The 22,439-nt window shown below is 38.5% G+C and overlaps 1 protein-coding gene across 7 annotated transcripts in view; it reads left to right on the top strand.

The window, feature by feature from the left end:
* The window catches only part of FLNC (filamin C), a 287,042-nt gene that overhangs the window by 69,052 nt on the left and 195,551 nt on the right, over nucleotides 1-22,439 (top strand). For all 7 annotated transcript variants that reach the window (XM_044088643.1, XM_044088642.1, XM_044088641.1 and 4 more), the window contains exon 2: nucleotides 16,726-16,974. In XM_044088643.1, coding sequence (XP_043944578.1) covers nucleotides 16,726-16,974 — 249 coding nt within the window. The remainder of the gene's footprint in view (nucleotides 1-16,725; nucleotides 16,975-22,439) is intronic.

Raw genomic sequence — 22,439 nt, 5'->3', positions numbered from 1 at the left:
TCTAGCTGAGAGCTTTCATATGAGGCTAAGGAGTTCTGTCTGTGTTACTTGGTTGTTGAGATATTTAGAAAAATGTGAAAATTATATCTATATAAATTGATATCATAAAAGCAACAGTTAATATCTTTACCTGCACTAGACAGAGGTCAAATATTAATGCAGCTGAGTTTGCTATCGTGTAAGCTTTAAGATTAAATCTTTTAAAGCCTTATACATAGAATTGTTTTGGCATTATTGATGCAAATACAAGCAAGCAATATCTGACGCCTAGAGACAACAGTAGGAGTTAACTGCAGATGCACCTGGAGGCTTCACTTGCACGTAATGAGTGAAAAAGGAGTTCAGATTCAGATGAAAGTACAGAATTACCTGGGAAACAAAGGAAAATGGTCAAGTGACCTCTAATTTGAGCTAGAGATGTGAAATATAAGGCTTCAGACCTGAGACTTGGTTCATTATATGACTACAAGAGACAACATTTAGCATTAGTGTGTTACAGTTATTCTTTGTCATAAAATTGAAGTGAAAGTGGGTCTTGCTTGACAAGATACATCTCAAATGAATCTGCAGATCCTTATTTAAGAATCCACATGGCTTCCTAGAAGGCCAGCAGAACTTAGAAGGTTTAGGCAGCCATTTTCCTTCACAGTGCAGGAAGGTGATAGTAGTACTTAGAGAAGGATGCCAGAGTCAGCATGCAGAAATCCTCAGAAGGTCTAAGAGACTGGGCAGATGTATGACTGTATGCCCTATATCATGTACAAAGAGGAGAAAAACAGAATTTTGTATCTCTGTAATGCACGCTCCTTCACTAATAAATAATAAGAAAAATATAGTTCCTGATTCATGCTCTAAGCTGAATGGTGTATAAGCATGATATGTAAAGACACAGAAAGGGTCATCAGTTCTTTAATGAATATATTGCTTTAAAAATATTTTTTTCATGCTGTCTCCTTATGTACATTTTTCCAAGGTTGAAAGTGACATGGGGAAATGTGATATCAGTTAATGGCTAGGAAGAAGCAGCAGGAAATAAATAAATCCTAGTGGAAGAATTGTACTGTTTCCATTTGTATGACTTCAGTAATAAATAGTACAATATAACACTTAGACAAATAAGTAATAGTAGCCATGTGCCACAACACTGTTCTTCATTCATATAAAACTGAGGCATCAGTTTCTTTTTTAACCATTATAGGTTATAGCCTACTTTTTTATATGTCTAGTAACTATTATCACCTTTACATAATACTGAATATTGTATTAATGCATATACTGCTGAGTATTGTGTTGTCTCAGTATTTTGAAATGTAGCATGCAATGTTTTTTCTCATTCTCCTGACATCCCAGCTCCAGTATTGGCAACTTCATTTGGACAGAGTGTTTAAATTATTATTATTATTATTTTTTTTTTGTAATAAGTGGTGCACTGGAAGGAATTATATGATGTGTTTCTCGAGCAGTAAAAAAGATTCTCAGAAAGGTCTGCATTTGTTTTTCCTGGGGATGTATGTAATGGAGTTAGGATTCTGCTATGGACCAGAGGGATAGCACACTCTGGATCATAGCCTGAGAACTGACACAAGTACAGGAAGAAGGGCACTGACCAAGGTTCAGTGCGATAAAACAAGTTCAGGAAAGAGAGAGCAAGTTAGGAAGATGTGGTGGCAACAGGCCATAGGCCTTTGTGAGTAAATGAGCTTGTAGGCAGAGATAACAAACAGTAACAATGGCAAATTTGTCACTGAAGGTTTTGAGTAATTCTTTTTCCATGTGTTTTAATTGTTTTAGAACAAAGCAAACCCATTATATCTATGCTCAGACTGAAAGGAATGCATATCTCTTAAGTCATGCAGAGTATATTAGCACTGCAAGTTCACATTTAGAGAGTCTTACAATAGCAGAGCATTGAACAGATGAAACAAATTAAACAAAAACACAGGTTATCACTTGGTACTGTTATATCTCCCTGTACCTTTAACCTTTTTAAGAAGGTCTTCTAAAATTTCTGAAGACAAACATGACTGCTTTTAATGTAAGCATGTTGATTGTGAACTGGAAGTGTAGAGGAAGTAAAATAAATATTTCAGTCTGATTTATTAAGTGCAGGAATCAAAATGAGATCTAGTGGAAATATTGCACAAAATTGCTGCTTTTGCATTTAACACTGAATTTATACCACCAGATGAGGATTTTTTTAGTAATTACCTTATGCTTGGTATGTGCCCCAAAACAAACTTCCCTGTAGTAACAAAACCGATTCTAACTTCTCTGTGCTAGACACAGTATGATGCCACAGCCAAACATATCATTCATACCGTCTAAGGATGTTTAGCTGATTTGAACTGCTGCATCCTTCTGTCACAACTGACTATAATTCCATATGCTGGTTTATGTTTTATTATGCTTGAATGATGATTCCAATCACAGATATTGATCGGATAACTCATTAATGTCATAGAAACATGGTATTCATAATTCAGGCTGGCACATCACCAAACTACATAGAGTATAGTGACATCTATAGTTACTGATGCCACGTGCCACGTGACATACTTCCAATCTAAAGGAGGTCAAGGTAATGTCAAATACTTGTTAGTGTCCTTTTTGCCATAAAGAACACCGGTGCTATCAGTGCAAACCAAAGAAGACATCCCCATGTCAATGCAATGAAGCAGAGACACAGTCTTTAACCAGCACTTTCCACCCTCTCACTTTTTTTATAGCTGTACTCAGCAGATTAAACCCAAAACCAACTGGATCTGTTATGAAAAATGGGGTACTCCTCCTATTCCAAAACAGTTTCACTGAACTCCATTCAGTTGGGACTTGTAGAACAAATATGGATTACTCAGAATCACTTTTTACTTGCCCCTAAAGTTACCATTACCTGAAAGGAAGTCAGACTAGTCAGGAAGTGTAGAGGAGGCAACTTCCACATGGGGATATGTGGGCTTTGGCCCCATGTAAATTATATTTGAGGGATGCCTGTAAGCTATGTTGGTCTCCGCCAAACATGCTTTGATGAAATAGTCTTCACTGGACAGAACAGTATCAACACAAGAGGATGTTTTTAGCCCATAGCAGCAGCAGCTGTAAACATATAACTATCTCCTGTATTCTGGAGGTTTTGCATGACAAAAGCAGTACACTGGCTAAGAAACAGAGTGTGGAGAAGTCCATGGTAGAAGTTTGGCATGAGCAGAGTTACCCTGTAAAAGCAGTCTAATGGTTTCTTATTATATTTTTTGTGGTTTGACTTTCTTTCAAGACAAAAATACAGCAGGATTCTAATTCAAGATCCTTCTTAGACTTAAAATAACAAAGCAAGTTGGCATCTCCCACTTGGTGAGTGGACTGTACTTGGTGCAAATGAGACACAATTGTTTATTTTTATTTTATTTTTACACCATGCCTACAGCCCACCAAGTCTCATTTTATAGGTTTTTACCCTATACATTCCCCTGTAGTGGGTACCCACAATACAAAGGTGAGAGTTGACTGGGGGTTCATCATCCAGTCAGCCATGGAGGTGGTTCTGACACCACAAGAATGTCAGCAATGACTGTGTTTCTAATGAGGCTCTAATCCTATTCTTGGTAGCTGATATGAGCAACCTTATCACTGCAGGGTCTCCTCCCTCTGTACATGTGTGTGTGTGTTGGGGGGAAGTGTGCGCGTGAGTACTTGCTTGCGTGTGTTTCTGTGTGCATGTGTGTTTCTGTGTGTGTGTGTGTGTGTGTGTGTGTGTGTGTGTGTGTGTGTGTGTGTGTGTGTGTGTGTGTGTATGTGTGTGCTGTCCTTGATACTGTTGGAAGATGTTTTCATGACAGTTACCGATTACACAGTGGCCAAAGGTATAAAAGGTTCATCAGCATGAACACTTTCTGGGGAGCTGAAAAAGTGACTTTGCACAGTATTTTGTATTCTGAGAGACAAGAGCCAATTTTTAGACATGTAAATATAAGAGCAGATAGTGTGATTTATAGTAGACCTACTATATTGTATCCTTATGTGTCATTTAGACGTATTCTAAAACAACTGTAATCTTCTTCTGATGCCATTTGTCCTGGACACAATATCTTAGTTTCACTGTCTGGTATAACGTCCTTCCTTGGCTGTCTGGAATAGATAAACAGAACACACATGCATATCAGGTCTGGGACTTGTTACCATAAGGACATTAAAATCAGAAAGGCAGCAGAGAGGAGGGCAATCAGAAAGCCTGGAGCTGGGAGATTAGATGAACAACACTAGGAATGATTGGATGAATTCCAATGATTACATCCAGAAAGTAGGCTAAAGGCAGATTTAGTTCAATGCAAAGATAACTGGCAGAGCTGTCAGATTAAGGGGAATAAATTCAGAAATGAGGAATAGAAGCGCTCATTTCCCAGTATCGCTCTTGGCAATGCCATTGTTTACCGACATGGCGATTTTATCCTTGTGCTGTTCAACTGTTCTGTAGTAAGAATAAGCATGCAGCTGAACTGCATAAAGGACATCCACCATTCTGGTACTTGTTCATTGACATAAATCCAGTTTCTCATGAATATTTTCTGTATGATTTCATTTGTTAACCAGCTAAAGCAGAAGTAGCTTTCTCTGGAATAGGCTACAGTGCATGCAGTGATGCTAATAATTTTACTCAGGATCATTCAATGTGTAAATAGATACACGGTGATATATGTCTAAGAATCTGAGTATCTGGGTACAATGCCTTTAAGCAATGCAGTGTGCTTCCTCCTGTAACCCATGCAAAGCATGATGATGAGATGACTGATGTTTCAAAGCTACTTCAATAAAAAAGTAGCTACCTCATCCATCCATGGGGCTTCATAGGTTATTAGCAATGACCTGTGGTATAGGGCATTCAGTCTTAAATTTGAATATACACAGCCTTGTCATACCTGTCTACAGTGCAGACCTTGTAGGGTTAAGCAAGTGCTGTGTCTGCACTTTATTCTGCTTATGGCTGATATTATATGCAGCATGTTTTTCTTGAAAACACTGATTTGAAGTGTGGGGGAGGCCACTGACAACCCATCGGTGCGAGGTCACAGCAATATGATGACTCATTATAGATGCACCGGAGCAGAGCAGAAAAAGTGAATGGAAACAAGTCCAAACCAGTCTGGTGCCCAAGACGCCAGTGGACCTCAGTGCTGCTGCTTAATGGAAACAAGTCCAAACCAGTCTGGCGTCCAAGATGCCAGTGGACCTCAGTGCTGCTGCTTAATGGAAACAAGTCCAAACCAGTCTGGTGTCCAAGATGCCAGTGGACCTCAGTTGTGCTGCTTAACATGGTGCAGGACATGTTTCTAAAACAAGCTGATGTATATACAGTGTGCACAGAGCAATGAGATGGAGAAAACGTGTCCAATATTTGTAAAAGAAAACAAATTATACCTTAGTGCTAGTTCTTCATGATATTTTTAATTTCAATAATTATATTCAAATACCTAACTGAGACATGCAGTTGGCAGCAACACCTAAATTAAAATAATACATTTATGATTGTATGGTTAAGAGTTGGTCACTGCTTTATTCATTTAGGTGCAAATCTTAATCATGCCTAAGTTCCTGTATTCCAAGGGTCAACATATGTGTAACAGATTAATGGCACATGCCTAGCAGGCAACATGGACTTGGCACACAAACCATGTCACAATGAAAGCTTTAAACTACATGTACCAGGAGTCCAGATGTGCAGAATGAAGACTGAAAAAGAACATTATGGTTCTGATAATATTATGTCTCTAAATGTGGGCATTGTGCAAGATTTGCAAGCAGGAGTGGCAAAGACTTCTGTCAGATAATTACTTACTAATTTTAACTCCCAAAAGAGACAATATAAAAGGCAGAAAGTATGGCCCCATAGATTAGGCCATGGAGAGAGTTCTGTAACTGATGTCAGTTCTATCAAACAGTCCAGCGTCTAAGAGATATGTGTCCTAATTCCAAAGCACACATTTTATGAAAACATACACAGTACCAACTCTAGCTCTACTCCACATTTTTTTTTATTTTCTGTTATGTCCAGCTTTATACTAGAAAATCCCTTATGAGCCCTACAACCTTCCACATTGGTGGGTAGACCTACACTGAGACAAACATTCCACTACAGCTGGAGTGGTAATGATGTACTTTTTGCAAATTCTTGTCTTACATTTCTAAAATACCAAATTAAGAATGATTGTCTCATTATGATCTGGCCTTCCTTCGGTACTGTGTCCAGGTGCTCATGCAATACTCACATCATTTGTTCTGCCAGGATACTTAATGAATGAATTAACATTTAGCATGCTTTTTGTTTGATTGCTTACTTTGTCCTGGTACTTACTTCTTTTAGTCTTGGCTGACATTGCTCTGGCGTTCCCACTCTGTGTAACTTCCATCTCCGAATCTCTCCATTACCTCTGTCCCACCATGCTTAGTTATCCTAGCCCGTGGTTATCCTAACCCAATGCTTGTGAACAAGTTTCAAGTGTTCTCCAGTGATGGTTTATAGTCATGTCAAATTCTGTGTTTATTTTAATAACATTAGTAGTATTCCTGATTTTTTTTTTTGGGGGGGGGGGGGTTCAGAAGCCATCAGGAGGTTGTTGTTATGGTGTAAACTGCACCTTCTGTTGTCTAATGCTGCTACCTCATCTGCATTGGTACAACTAGTCACTAGACAGCAGAAATTCACCATATCCAACAACCTCTCACTCTGAAAGATTAAGAAAATGTTGGTCCAAGCAGCTATTATGCCACTACCTCACTCATTTGAAGGTTCATTCTGTTGACCTTTACCTCAGCTATGGTTATTGCTGTACATGGTATTTTTGGTGATAACACGCTAGGTAGCCATCACTGAAACACAACAGTGTTAGCCTTGGAAAAAAATCAATCAGTTTCAAGGACTTCCTACTCTGGTCCAGTTTCATTATCTGTTATGTTTCATATATATATTGGTCCTTGTAATATATATTTACTGCTGGATCCAATATTTATTTATTTAACTTCTGAAGACCATTGGAACATATGGGTACCATCCAGCAAATAACAAGGTCTGTACAGACAAAGCAGACATCAACAAAATTACACTCTGGACTAAAACTGAAAGCTGCCAGCAATTCAGCCATGTTTAGTATAATACGATAATACTGGGTTCCTAATGAAATCCCCAAAAAGTGACTCTCCGTTTAAAATGGTTTGGTGGTTTTGCCCTTTTATTTTCCTGCTACAGCATCATTAGCTTGTTGCTTAACTATTTGAGTTGAAAAAAGTTTGCACCAAGGATGAGGATGACAAAACCAGCTGTTTCCAATACTTGGCTTCTTGCCAGATCATACTCTGCCATATGTTTATAATCAGGATGGTTGGCTTCATTATTTGTTGAACACAATGCCTTGGAAGAAGTAAACCCCACCCCCTCACAGTGTGTGTGTGTGTGTGTGTGTGTGTGTGTGTGTGTGTGTGTGTGTGTGTGTGTGTGTGTGCGTGTGTGTGTGTGTGTGTGTGTGTGTGTGTGTGTGTGTGTGTGTGTGTGTCTATAAGTCTTTGAAGTCTGTGCTTGTATGTATGTGAGTATACAAACACACACACACACACACACACACACACACACACACACACACACACACACACACACCTGCACTTATATTTCTTTTAATAGGCAGAACAGAGGCCCTTCCAGCTCTATCCATATTATAACAATGTACCACTATTTTCTTAGATGTTGGCCAGAGCACTGAGGAAGGTTGCTGGGGGGTGGGGTTGAAATCAGTCTGCACGTGTTGTTTTCTTTCAGATAAACAGTGAGAAAATGCACTTCCAGAATGAAAAATCACAATCCCACTTGTAGCTATGTGCAAGAAACAATCCAGGGAGGCACACTTAGTTACTGTTGTTAGAAACCACCCACCATTTTCATGCCATGATGTAATACTGCAGCCATTTGCTGGCTACAGCTATACTTAGTGAAAAGCAGGCAAGCTCAAACACATACTTCAACAATTCTGTTTCTGTTGGAATGCGTATACCATGACAGCCATCTCCAGTATGTAGGGATGGATGGGCCATTGCATTTTTGTTTAATTTTTTGTAAGATGCAACAGGTCTCACTCTAGAGTATTTCACCAGTATCACTGAAGAAAGCAGGGACCTACATACCTGCATAGCCATGATAAACACAACAGATCAGCTGCAGATAAGTCTTCATGTCTGCTGCTACTGCTTGGTGAGTTCCACTACAAATCCAACCCCCCAATCCTCTTAGCTATAAAAAGGAACTGTATTTGTAAGTCTGTAACTAAAACAGAGAAGAAGCCCAGTGTTAATGGATTGTAATATCACCTTTTCACTTTTCTTGACACCCTCCAAGTTTCTGCTTGTTACCACTGTTGTCCTTTTACTGAAGTAGTCATAGGGGACAGCACAGCTGCATTCTTGCAGCTATTTCCAAAATTAACTGCTTTTTCTTTGAAGGCTTTTCTCATGATTCACTCTACATTGATAAATCGGAGACACCTTACAATTGTATCTTCACTTAATTTAAAGAAAACAAAACCTTGATGGTCCAGTTTTGTTTTCAAAGCAGACTCAGAAATCTGGCTACACATGTAACTACCTGACAGCAATGCACAAAAAGCTGTTGCACCTGTAGCACTTCATAAACTTTAAAGGAAGCACAGCATGACAGAAATATATATGTATTTTATAATTTGTGCATTAGCTTAAATAAATTCTAACGTTATGTCTACTAAGTTGTTAGGCATGTATTAGCAGATCTGCACAGAAATATATTTAATTTTGAAAAATATGGTGAATCACGGAGGCAAACTATTGTAGAGATCTTCTGGCATTTATAAATATCAGCACAAACCAAGTTGAAAGCTAACATTAATATCCTTTTGGCAGTTCTGGGAAAAAGCAGAATACATATATATTTTTTATTCTGGGCATCATTTTAACACAGTTAAATGTGGATTATTTTTTGAACAGTAGATATACTCCTGTTGGACACACATTTACTGCCTTTATCATTCCTTTTAATCTTTCATCTCCCTTCACCAAAGCCTGTGTTGTAACCTCCTATATGTATGAGTTATTTATGGCAATATACACAGCATAGACATAGCAAAATACAAGCAGCCTCATTTTTTCAAGGCCTTATGGGACATATACCATTTTTTTTCTAGTGACACAAACTCTGCTCCTTACTTTTTCTGTGTGATAGTTATGAAAATTTACTGTTTGGGCATGTGCATATGTTAACATATATCAATGTACAGAGTACACATATTAACGAATATCAATATTTTACGCTGGCAAATACTTTATTTTACAACTATGTTGGTATAAAGTTTATTATTATAGTGATAATACTTTTTCATGCTATGTTCCCTCTTGTCACTCAGAATTTATATTGTATTATCACTATTGCTGTACATCCGATGTGTCCTGTGGATTGTTATGAAATCAGCATTATTTTTACTTATCTTGCCAGGAAATGTATCGGTCCTGAACAGGAAGATTTGATGTTAACATTTCTGGCCTCTGTTGTACCATTTTTGTTTTTTACAGTTTCCCCAACAGCATGAAGTATCTGATTATTCAGTACTCACACCTAAACATTAATTTCATATCATTCACTTGAGATGCATTCAAATACTGCCCAATAAGCTTTGAAACATCTCTGTCCTAATACAAGATTCACTACTTTCTCTGCTGATTGCATGGTATTCTGTGGTACAGGAAATGGAAACTGGATTCTAATGATAACCAAAAATATAACACGTGATATCCTTATGTGACCGGTGTTTAACTGAGCAAACAAACAGAAAGTGTGCCATCTGTTCTTATCAGACTGACATACTAGTTATTAATCTGTCAGTTTGTATGATGCATTCTCATCAGGTGTTTCTTTGTACTACTGTTACATTACAATATCTGTAAAATTACTTTTATATCAAAAGGAAACTGTAAGACTAAGTCATCTGATAGCTAATCTTCATGGCAGTTGCACAACCCTTTACATGCATCTACATTACAAATATTGGAAGGTGCATGTAACATTTCCTGAATCTAGAATTCATCATTCAAACATCATTTCTAACCTTCAGACAGCACTGCATAGCTTCTGAGGCTCATTCAATTCACACTGTTTGTTAAAGTACACAAATGCAAGAGCACATGGTGCCAACAGATTTATTTATTTATTGTTAGCCTGCCTAGACAGAGCCCATTTGTAGTAGGGGCTGAGGGAGAAAAGTTCCTCAAAGTGAAGTTACAATAATAAACATAAAGCAAACATATGAATAAAATACAGAAGAAGAAAAACTAAATAAATAAATATATATGCTGTAGAAAGTGTATGGTGAGCAGATAAATGGCAACATTTATATTTTTAAAGCACAAGAATCTATGTCTCGGTCTAACAGCACTTATAAGTTTTTTTTTTCTTTCTGTAATGGAAGCAGCTCAAGTTCAACACCAGTCCATGTCTCAGGGAGATGATCTGGAAAGGAGATCAGAGTGGTCAGATTGTTTTTTCCCTGTTACAGGAACATCCACTGGTAGAGACCATTGCTAGCCCTACTTACCTGCTACAAGAACACCCACTGGTGGAAACCACTGCTAGCCCTATTTCCCTGCTCGAGAAACATTCACTGATGGAGACCAATACTAGCCTTGAGCATATACGATGGTGCATACAGTTTTCTGTAGCTGACACTCATCAAGGATCTCAGTCATTACTCAGACAAAAATCACAGAAAATGCATTTTGCTAAACTGAAGAATAAAAGAAAAATAAAAAGCTCTGCATCAATATTCCAGGTCACATAACTGTCAGTCATTAAACGTACAAAAGCTTCACTTCTTTTAACCCTGATTTTGCAAGGGGCTTTGCACCCACACCTTTTATCTCTGTATAAACTACCTTCCAAGTCATTACAATTCAGTCTATGGGCATAAAACTGTTAAAAATAAGTGCAATTTTGTACACATTTGACAAGTTCCAATTAAGTGAGTAGAACTTAGGAATGGGGCCTAGAATAACAGTATCTTATTTTTTTCTGCAAGGGAAATATCTCCATCCCAATATGACAATGTAAGGGGACTTGCCATTCTACAGAATAATTAATTCAATGATGGTCTGAACAAAAATATGAGTAAGGAAAGAAATTCAGTGCTACTTTTCAATGTTACTTTCCCTTGTATCCTTTCAACACACCCTAACTACTCAATACTTCCTAGTAATAACTCTGTAATAACTCTGTAGGAAATAATAAATTCAGCAGGGGGTCTGCAGGTCACAAGACCCCCAGAAACTATAGGGTTATAGATGCTCTGAGGTACATTTTAGAGTGTTTTCTTGGGGAGGCCTAAACAGAAATCGTGAATAAGAGAAGAAATTCAGTCTTATTTCTCCATTCAGAGAAAAAATAAGTTGTGTCCAAGGCTCAATGCTCAAAGCTGACAACATTAACTCAGGCAAATGAAGACAAATGTTTGAAAGGATACCTAAATGCTACCTGAGAATACTGCCTGTCTGCCTCCCTGACACCCCTCGCCCTGTTACCATCTGTGGATCTCTCTGGTGTTAGACTGGATTTAAACTACAAGCAAGTAACAAACCAAATGAATAAAGACCACAGAAGGGCACAGGTGCAATCAACAACGAGAAGTTTTAATAAAATAAAATAAAGCGCTTTTCGTCCTACCCAGTGGTAGGACTTCTTCAGTGGGTAGGACGAAAAGCGCTTCATTTATTTATTTTATTTTATTAAAACTTATCTTTGTTGGTTGCACCTGTGCCCTTCTGTGGTCTTTCTTCATTTAGACTGGGTTTAAAGCAGAGGCACAAATGGCCACAGTCATGTGTTTCAAGTGACTGCTGATATACATATACATAGCATGTCTCCTCACATCTACCCACAAAAGGCAGCCACCTCTATATGTGTCTGATGTTAGATTATGAGGAAAGTGAAAAAATAATGATTGCAGTAATATATTCCAATTTGTTTCTCCTAGACAACACATTGCCCCCTACATAAGCTATAGCAACCATTGTTGCACCCCTGCACATCTCTGAGTTCTGTGACAGAAGTAAACAATATAATAAGCACAGTGTCCCCAGCCCCAACACAAGCTATAATGACCTACTGTACACACTTCTGAGGTTTGGTTGTAAGGAAAATTAAAGACATAATAACCAGACCATCCCCAGCCCCCACACAAGCTTCAGCAACCTTCTGTGCATACCTCTGAGCAGGTCTGATTTTAGAATGCATAGCATTTAGTCCATGTCAAAATCCATTTATAGGGTCTGTGGTGCCATCAGATACTAGGAGCTCTACAGATCTGATTTTCTGTAATATATTTTATGCCTTATTTTTCAAAGATAATTACTTGTTACCTGCATTTTTTACTACTACCCAGAAGTTATGTATCTGCCAAGCATTATTCTGTGTACACAGATAAAAATCTGTGATATTTTTATGTGCACACACACTGACCCTGACAAGACAGATCTGTCACAAGCACAAATGCTCACAGACATGCTGTATTCTCACCTTCAGAGAAACTGGAGTAATGCCAGTTTACCTACAGCATGTATTTGGGGTGCTGGAGAAAACCAAACCACATGGGTAAACCCATACAGAGACAGGGAGGGCATGCGGATTCCACGTACAAAGGATTTAGCCAAGAATTCAGCTGGAGTAAAAATACTGGGAAATGGCAAAACTACTTACTGCCCCACTGTGGCACGATGGCCAGCTGCTTTCACATGCATCCTGCTTCTGTCAAACAACCACAGATAGCATCTATCATGTGCACGTTCTACATTTGTGATGATAAGAGAAATAAATTATGGCCAACTTGTTACTGTTTAATGCACTGCAAGCCCCCCCAAAAAACACACAAGCATAATGACAACACTAATGATGCTTGTGATAGAAAGTGAAGAAATTATGGGCAGATTGTTACTCTTACAGTGCAGTCCACCCACCTGCACACACACACACACACACACACACACACACACACACACACACACACACACACACATAAGCAGAAGCCACAACAATGCTAGTTTTACCGTGATTTCAGCAAATAGCAGTACATTGTGTGACACTAGTACTCCCTCACTAAATCAGTAACTGTTGTTTAGCAATCATCAAACAACAGCAGGGGTAAGTCACTTTTATTCACCTCATTGACATGTAATGCATATCTGTCACTATCCCTGATTTTAGAGAATGTCTCTGATTTTGCCTTGTATTTTTGCCCTATCCCTTGTAAAATGTTCGAATTGCTGGTAAGTTATTCAGGATTACAGATGGTCAGTAATGCCAGATAATTAAATTTTTAAAGGTATTGCTCAGAAAATACATGGTGATGCAAAACATGTTATTTTTACCAGCTTCTTTGAGAGAGGTAAGTTAATATTTAGAAGTGTTCCTGAGTTTGAGATTGTATTCCATTTTACATTATTGGCTTTGCCAGAATTCTTTAACAAAGAAGTTGAAAGTTATAGTATTTGGTGCCTGAAATTATTTATAAAACTCTCTGAAAGAGAAACCCATCCATTACGATCAGGAGCATCTGTTCTTAAAATTCCAGGTCCAAACTAAGATCAGACACTGTGAATGGCCATTCCCTAGCATCTACCTCGCTCATTTAGCAGCATCCCAAGGACCAAGCCCCCCACCCCACCCCACCCAGCAACCACTGGATTTTCTGGTGCCTAAAGCCAGCTATGATAACTCCCAGCAGTACATTCTAAGCTAATCAAACAACACAGTTTACATTTAGTTCCTCTCACTGTACATTAACCACTCCCGAAAACACACACACACACACACACACACACATACACACACACACACACACATACACACACACACACACACACACACACACACACACACACACACACACACACACACACACACCTCTGCCTTTCTCTCTCTCTCTTTATCAGCTTCTGTTTGAAGTGATTTATAGAAAAGAAAACAGACTTTAAACTACAGCTCCCAAGTGTACCTCCCAAGCGTACTTCACAACTGTCCAGAATTTTGCAAAACATCCAGATTTTTGCTTCATATTTATGGTGTATTCCTCAAAAAAATCTGTGATTTTCTTGCAAATATTTGAGGTCTGAAGTGACTGAATAATGTCAGAGATATGAGTTTCAGACTTCATATCCTCCGTAACATGCATACTAGTGCAGAGCCAGTTATTGTAGTAACATGTTATATCTGCTAATGCCCACTACCTCAGCTCCCCACTGCATCTCACATTGGGTTGTAAGAATGCATTTGGTTGTAAGTATACATTTGTACATGCTTACTGATTGAACAAGTCCCAGATATGAAATCCACTACATCTGGGAAGAATACCTGCTGTGGGAGGGAGTTATGGCTTTGATTTACTTCCTTCTCTGAAGTTTGTTCTTGAAGGAAAAGCCTGAGGGATCAGTACTAGTTAGGAGCAAATCCAACCACATCTCCCCCTCCTCAAGTTATTGCTAGATTATAATACATAGAAGAATGATACTTCCTTGAATGAACAGAAGTCTTCCAGCCAGAACCACTACTGAACATTCCAAAGGGAATAAAACCCTGCAAAAATGCCTGCTGGAAGTGTCAATAGTAGAGTGTGAGACAATTCCCTAAAATCTGCTAATGATACCTACATCATACAGTGGTACATAAAATCTAATTACCCAGTACTGCGCCATTAAGTTTTATCTTAGTGTCAGCTCAAAGTATGACATACGGTGTCTCCTTTTTGTCTTAAACTCATGGGTATTATGATAGTCATTTTATTCATGCTCTAATACCTGGATTGTTCTACTAAAGATGACAGAGTAGCTACAGACAATTCTGGCAAGCAAGGGACATAAGGCAGGAACCTATCCTGTGCAGAATGCAAACATGCATAGACACATGCACAGGCACTCTATAAACACACAGATATATAGGTACACAAACACACACACACACACACACACACACACACACACACACACACACACACACACACACACACGCACACACACGCACACACACGCACACACACACACACACACACACGCACTCAATTGCACACATGGTCAAGCACACACACACACACACACACTCACTCAATTGCACACATGGTCAGACACACACACACACACACACACACACACATACACACACGTGTGCACACACAGCACACACACAAAGAGACACACACAAGACAAGAAACTGAAGGAGAAACAAATGCAACCTTAATTGCAGAACAGCTACCACTAAGTTTATGCCAGTTTGGAGTGTGAGTAAAACTGTAAAAAGGAACTGCATATCACAAGTGTGTCATTATGTTACAGAACATATGTGTATTGCAGTGAGAAAGGCAGTGAATAGCCCCTTTTTGGAAGCTCCATCTACATCCAACAAGCAGGGGATGCACAGAATTCCCCACCTTACCATTCTCCATAACACCAAGATGAAAAGGGTCTATATTAAATCAGCAAACACTTAAAATAGTGAACGCTGATTTATCGACCCTTCAGAACCGAAACCTGAAAATCCTGAAGACACGGAGCAGCAATTTTTTCCCAGGGAAAAAAATCGCTGTCCGTGTCTTCGGGATTTTCTGGTTTCGCTCATAAAGGGTCAGTAAATCAGTGTTCGCTATTTTAAGCGTTCGCTGATTTAATATAGACACGATGGAAACAGCCAAGTAACATTCTCAGGCAGTGAGCTTCTGTCTTAGTCCTAAGTCAAACTTGTCATGGCAGAGCGACAAGACGATATTACCCCAACTAAAAATGATTATGATAATAAAAGGAGCACTAAGACAGAAATGACAAGAGTCCTTCAAAGTCACTATATGTTTAGGCTTTAGTAAGAGCCAGGTTATCAGGTCTAAACAAAGATAGATACATCATTGTAGCTTAAATGAACATTTGTGGCATAGAATGCCACATGAATTTGTCGGAAATGTTAAAAATCATCAGCCATGTTGGAAAATGCAAATGTATTTTGAAAAAATATATAATGATCTGGAGAGGTTGACTTTGTCTTATGTATTAATGTATCCCACAGGCCAAATTAAAAACAAAAGGCACATGTTGTCATACTAATTTAGCAAATGCAGAACACAACATCAAATTCATGTGTACGAGGTATGTTTTGCAGGATATGTCAGTAGCAATGAGTGAGTGGCATTGCAATGAAGCATACAACAATTACCTATTTTTAAGATCTGAAAAACAACTACGTCATTATGTTATTGAGTAATAGTACAAAAGTTTGTCCTGGAGTATTTGAGCATGTATGCATGTGTGTGTGTGTGTGTGTGTGTGTGTGTGTGTGTGTGTGTGTGTGTGTGTGTGTGTGTGTGTGTGTCTGTGTGTGTGTGTGTGTGTGTGTGTGTGTGTGTGTGTGTGTGTGTGTGTGTGTGTGTGTGTGTGTGTGTGTGTGTGTGTGTGTGTGTGTGTTTGCGCACGTGTGTGTGCATGCGTGTCTGTGCGTGTGTGCGTGTGCGTGTGTGTGTGTGTGTGTGTGTGTGTGTGTGTGTGTGTGTGTGTGTGTCTGTGTATGTGTTTCTGTCAATTGTTGTTGTGGGAGAGGGCAAACTCTGTTCATTTAAAGTGAGACTGATGTGATGTGTTTTGGTATGGAGATCGTCTGTTTTGATGATTTCTTTCTTCTTCTTTTTCTGTTTCTTTTCTCTGCAGACAGTAAAGCCATTGTGGATGGGAACCTGAAACTGATTCTGGGTCTAATATGGACACTTATCCTGCACTACTCAATCTCCATGCCCATGTGGGAAGATGAGGATGAAGAAGATGCCAAGAAACAGACACCCAAGCAAAGGCTGCTGGGTTGGATCCAGAATAAGGTGCCACAGCTGCCCATCACCAACTTCAATAAGGATTGGCGGGACGGGAAGGCACTTGGTGCATTGGTGGATAACTGCGCTCCAGGTATTTAGTGTGCTATGTGTGCAAAATACTGAGTTTAGTGTTATCAGTGCAGTCAAGTTGCACTGAGTTTGTACGGAATCTGAATTTAAAAGATCTAAGTTTATTAGCAAGCCATAATTATCTGCTGTATAAATCAGGAATGTACTAAAACCTTTCGATAGCCAGGTAGTCAGAAGTTTAAGGAAGGGGTTGTTTAGCAGCACAGCTCATTCTGAGAGGACTTGTGTTCCACTAAGTTTGTGAGATAAGATGCTTAATAATTATAAACAAAACAAATTTGGATGTCAAAGGTGATAAATGTTGGGAGAAGGAATATTTGACATTTCTGGATACTGATAGAACATATGAAGAGTAGTTTATACATATTCTGTACCTTGAGAATAAGATCTGTAGATGATGAAAACTGGATAGAAAAAAGTATAAAAATGTGGCAAGAGTGGTACACCTGTCAGGCACATGTCTCACCTGGTCACCAAGTAACTGTACTTAGCAACAGAAGGTGTACAGTAACATTATTGTCACAGCAAATGACAGTTCAGTGAATAACATGGGACTGTCTGCAAGTCTCAGACGGGTCAGTGGCAGCTACTACATAATACTAGCCTTATTCCTGTGAAGTGTAGCATTTTGGATTTGTGCTGATTCAGGTAGATGTTAAAGACCCCACTGTTCTTTTATAGAAAAAGCAGAAAAGATTCTACATTGTTCTAACTAACCCCTACCTAAGCTGACACCCATTTACTAAAATTATCCCCATTAACATTATTTGAGACAGTATTAGTGAGAAGTCATCCATATTTCCAGAATGAGGCTGCAAATAGGCAAAGTGTGTTCAGATACACATTCTGGCTAAAAATAAATAAAATATATTGGAAAAACTAATCAGCTTAGTGGGAAATCTGATTCTTGCTTCATTCATGAGAGCTGAGGGCTGTGGAAAGGCAACTTCTTATCAGTAATAAGACAGTTAACTAAAAACAAAGACAGTGCCTCCATTATTATTAAGGGCTAAATTACAGCTAAGAAACTTCTTTGTAATATGTTTTTAAGAGTTTTATTTTTACTGGACCCCATATCGTCAGCACTCTCCCTGTTCATTTTGTCTTGGTTCCCCACATTCTTGAATCCCTTGCTGCATTATTAATTGCCTCCTTAGTAAACAATTTCAAATCTAGCAAAGGAAAAGGTTATAAACTGATTTTAAATGACGTCTCTGGGTAATGTGAGACTGAAAAAATAAAGAGATGTTCAAATAATAAATCATTCTTGTGGTTAGTAACATTTGTTTTTTCACAGCTTGTAACTCCACAATATGAACAGGAAATGGATCAGATTTCTCACTTCTCTTCAGCCATAAATTCTTCTGTTTATGGTCAAAAGTGACGTATCTTCTTTAAAAAATGTAAAAAAAATTATTGCTTTAGATATTAATACATGCCAAAGGGCAGAATTGTCTACAAGAATCTAAGGCAGAGTGACAAACCAAGGTTTAAATCCCATTAAAATAATTTCCTCCATTTTTGATGTTAAGTATATCAGTTCAGTTTAGTCATATCAGCTGTTAAATTTGTTAAAGTGAGTTCCTTGTATTTCAATTTGTTAACGAAAATATGATAATTAATCTATTCATGCATCTGTCTGTTCTACTTATTTAGACAGTGACAGCAGATGAGAGGGCAAGGCCTATTTGAAAATGGATCTACTGCAGGCACCCAAGTTCTAGGAACTCGAAGACCACCGTCTCATAGCCAGGGAATCAAGCACGCTGCACCTCAAACTTGAATAGTGAGTTTGGGCAAGATGCAGCTACTGTACAGAGAGACAGTGGAGCTGCCATATCTTGTCTGAACACTTTATTCTAGTCTGAGGAGGGGAAGGAGGGGGTGGGAGTGTAGTTTAGATTTTCAGGCAGTGAGTGAGAAAGGGACTTAGGGAGCAAGAGGGGAGATTTCAGGGTTCGGGTATACAAGGGAGAATTTAGGGTTAGGGAGTACAAGAGAGAATTTAGGATTAGGAAAGTAAGTAGTCCACTATCCTGGGCTGCCAATATTAACCTTTCATCTTTTAATTTAAATTCACCTCTCCTTAACCATGCTTGCATTAGATTCTGATTAATGTGAGGTTGTTCCAAGAGTTTTCTGTACTTGCAGCTTTTTGTCTTCTCATCTGGTCCTTCACCTTGTATTCTTTCTCTTGTTTTTTGGCACATTCAGTTGCTGCTTGATTTTTATCTACTTCTGGTATGATTTTCATTCCTGCTTGACACCGAAATGCTTCTGCTAAACTAAGCAAGGAAGTCATCTTAGGCTTGTTCTCCTCATATTTTAAAACTTTCACTATGTTTGGATGTTGTGAGGTCAGTAGATATGTATGCAGCCCTATGATTGCAGATCTATACATGCAATCAATTTTGAGGAGACTCATACCTCCTTCAGAATGAATGGGGACTATATAATATTAGTATACACTGATTTTTATAAATAATTTGATAAGCATGAAGCATCTTTCTTGTTTTCCTGTCTAACTGATCCAATACCTTTTGAACCCAGTCAACCACCCCAAAATGTAAGTTAGAATTGGAAGAACACATTTATAGCCTGGACTATGTTCCGAGATATCAAAGCTGTTTTCAGTATTAATTTTAGTCTTCTAAAATATTCCTTACTAAGTTTTATTCACGTGTTCATGTTTTTATTGTTGATCCTTCATCAATTCTCAAATATGTATACACCCCCTATTGTTCAAGTTCCTTTATATCATATTCCTGTCCCAGATTGATGTTTTCTTGTTGCTGCAACTTTCCTGCTTTAAAGGCTGCTTTTGCGCATTTATCAAGACAAAATGGCATTCTTATATCATCTGAGAAAGTTTTGATCATTTCCTGTTGTGCTTTCAGCTTCTCATCTGATGAACTATACAATTTTAAATCATCCACAAAAGGAAGACGAGAAGTCTTTACACCTTGTTGTTTTCTGGGAGCAAAATTAAAGCCATAACCTGTCTATTAAGTAAGCAGCTTCATGGGTTAAGGGCAATACAAAAGAGTAGTGCTGACAAAATGTCAACTTGGAATATCCCTCTTTGGATTTTTTTATCCCTGAGATAATTATTTGTCCTTCATAATGGATTAGCTGCAAAGTGGCTTGCCACTGTTTCATAGGGTTGCCACTCCTCCGTTTTTTTCCGGACTATCTGGAAATCAAACAGATTCTCCGGTAGTCCGGAAAACACTGTACAAACTCCGGTATTCTGTTTCAAAAAGGAAATGGACTATTGGAGTTTGTAAATCAGCTGAAAACAAGCAGCAGGAATGGAAAAAGAGGGAGTTCCTTGACATGTGATGTCATCGTGATGTCACAAAATGGGCTGAGTGTAGGCGGGAGATGGGATGGGATGGGTGGGGTTACTGGTGATGCGAGGGGTGTGGCTTTACTCCAGTTTTAGCCACGATGAAAGGTGGCAACCCTACTGTTTCGTGGTCACTGTAATGTAATCAATCAATGCAGGGTGTCTCTTATACATTTGTAAGCACTCTTTTATCCATGAATGTGGTATACTGTCAAATTATTTTTTGTAGTCTACCCATACCATACTGAGATTCTTCCCCTTTTTGAAATTCTCCATTATGAAAGGCATCCATCAAGTTTCTGCAAATAATTTTGTTAGATCTGGTTAAGCTGCCTTCTGTGACTTTCTGCTCAGAATTTTGGGATGTCATATATGACTGTCTCTTATGCAATTCGATATGAACAGTGGTAAAGGGATTCTTTAAGGGACTAAAGCCAGGCTGCTGATAACAGCTGATCTGTGTTAAATGTAGCAATAATGCTTGAAACATTGGATTCATATCAAGCTTTGCATAGTGCTGTACTTCACCAATCTGCCATTTTTCCAAAAATAGGTCTGTAGGTCTGAGTCCAACTGGCTTGTATGATTTATTGCGACACCCTGGCCATCTTGGAATTCAGCCCTTACAATGAACTGCAGCTTAACTGTTTTGATTAACTGAGTGAAATTACAAAAAAAAAAAAAAAAAAACAATAGGGCTAGTAGATTGTTTTTTTTTTTTTGTTTGTTTTTTTTAATTTTACTTTCAAATATTTTTTTTCTTTCCAGTTTCTACTGTCTGCATACCAGATGAGGCAGACATTCTGTATATATTTTTCATTGTCTGGCAGAATGTAAGGATATATCACTTTAGAGACATTAGTTTTTTGAATTTGGTGAGTCTTTTTCTTTCTCCACAAGTGGTTTCTCTTTTCATGTCGAAAATGTATTGCATGGCTTTTGGTAAAATTCCTAACCTAAAGAATGAGTCTGTGGCACAGAGAGAATCAAAGCTCTGACTACACCAGCTCAGTCTGCTACAAGATTAAACTTGAGAGAGAGTGGCTAGCACAGCATTGTACTACAACTGCTAACCATGTAGTATACCTGTGTGCTGTAGCAGCCACTGAGCATGTGCAAATACTTACATGCTAAAGAGTCCTGTGCTGTAGGAGTCCTACCAGCCCATGGTGCTGCCAGGGTAATGCAATAGTAGGGCCAACAAAAATAATCTAATGGCTACCTAAATAATAGTGCCTCCTCTTGACTAGAGTCAAAAGGATAATTGGGAAAGCTGATGGTCAAGATACAATTCGAAGAAAAAGCACCAATAAAACAAATCTAACCTAAAGAAGGTACTTGTTGCCTGGTTTTGTGGGCTGATACATAAGGCCAACACTTTACATATCTGGGATTTTGTCTGATCTGTCACTGTCCTTTAAGGAATGCTGATTTTAAAATACCAAATAACTTTAGTGTTCTATGAACTAGAAGTTAGAAAGGACATTAATTAATGTGAGTGTTTAAAGTTTACCCTTTACTTTATCTGCAAATGTGGCTACTTTGCATGTTTCACTGACTAAAATCTGTACATAGCCAGCCTTATGCATAGGCCAACTATGTGGACACCTAGGGAGCCACTCTAGCAGGTGCACTTTTCCAGTATTTGCTTTTTTTTTTGTAGTAAAGAATTTTTTTAAAATGTGTTGAATGAATACAGGAAATACTGGTATGAGGGTACCAGGTGGTGGGTTGGGGGTGCTGTGGAGCCTTTTTTGCCTAGGGCACCAGTTGACCAAAGGCTGGCCCTGTATCTGTCGACTGCTTATTCTTGTTCCTTAATATGGACATCATGGAGCTTTCCAGAATGGAACATGAAGGTTACCAATAAAGAAAGGCAAGGTCCTTTCCTTCAGTCTACTGATTTAGAAACTCTGCTTTTGGACTTATGTTCTTGTCTCATTGCAAGCTATCTTTATTTTCAAGTCTTTAGTTTCTGTGTTTCTCCTTGTATTCTTATTGTCCATATGATCAACTTTCCAAAATATTGAAGCTATTATATAGAGTTTGAAATACATTGTGGGGTAGGGAAATTTACCCTTTCCCCCACTATAGTGCAATCTCAGAGTTGGTATATA

This window comes from Protopterus annectens, chromosome 11.part0 (genome assembly GCF_019279795.1).
Source record: "Protopterus annectens isolate FY-2018-M chromosome 11.part0, PAN1.0, whole genome shotgun sequence".
Taxonomy (NCBI): Eukaryota; Metazoa; Chordata; order Ceratodontiformes; family Protopteridae; genus Protopterus; species Protopterus annectens.
The sequence above is the reverse complement of the archived record's forward strand: the minus strand, read 5'-3'. Positions and strand labels throughout refer to the sequence as shown.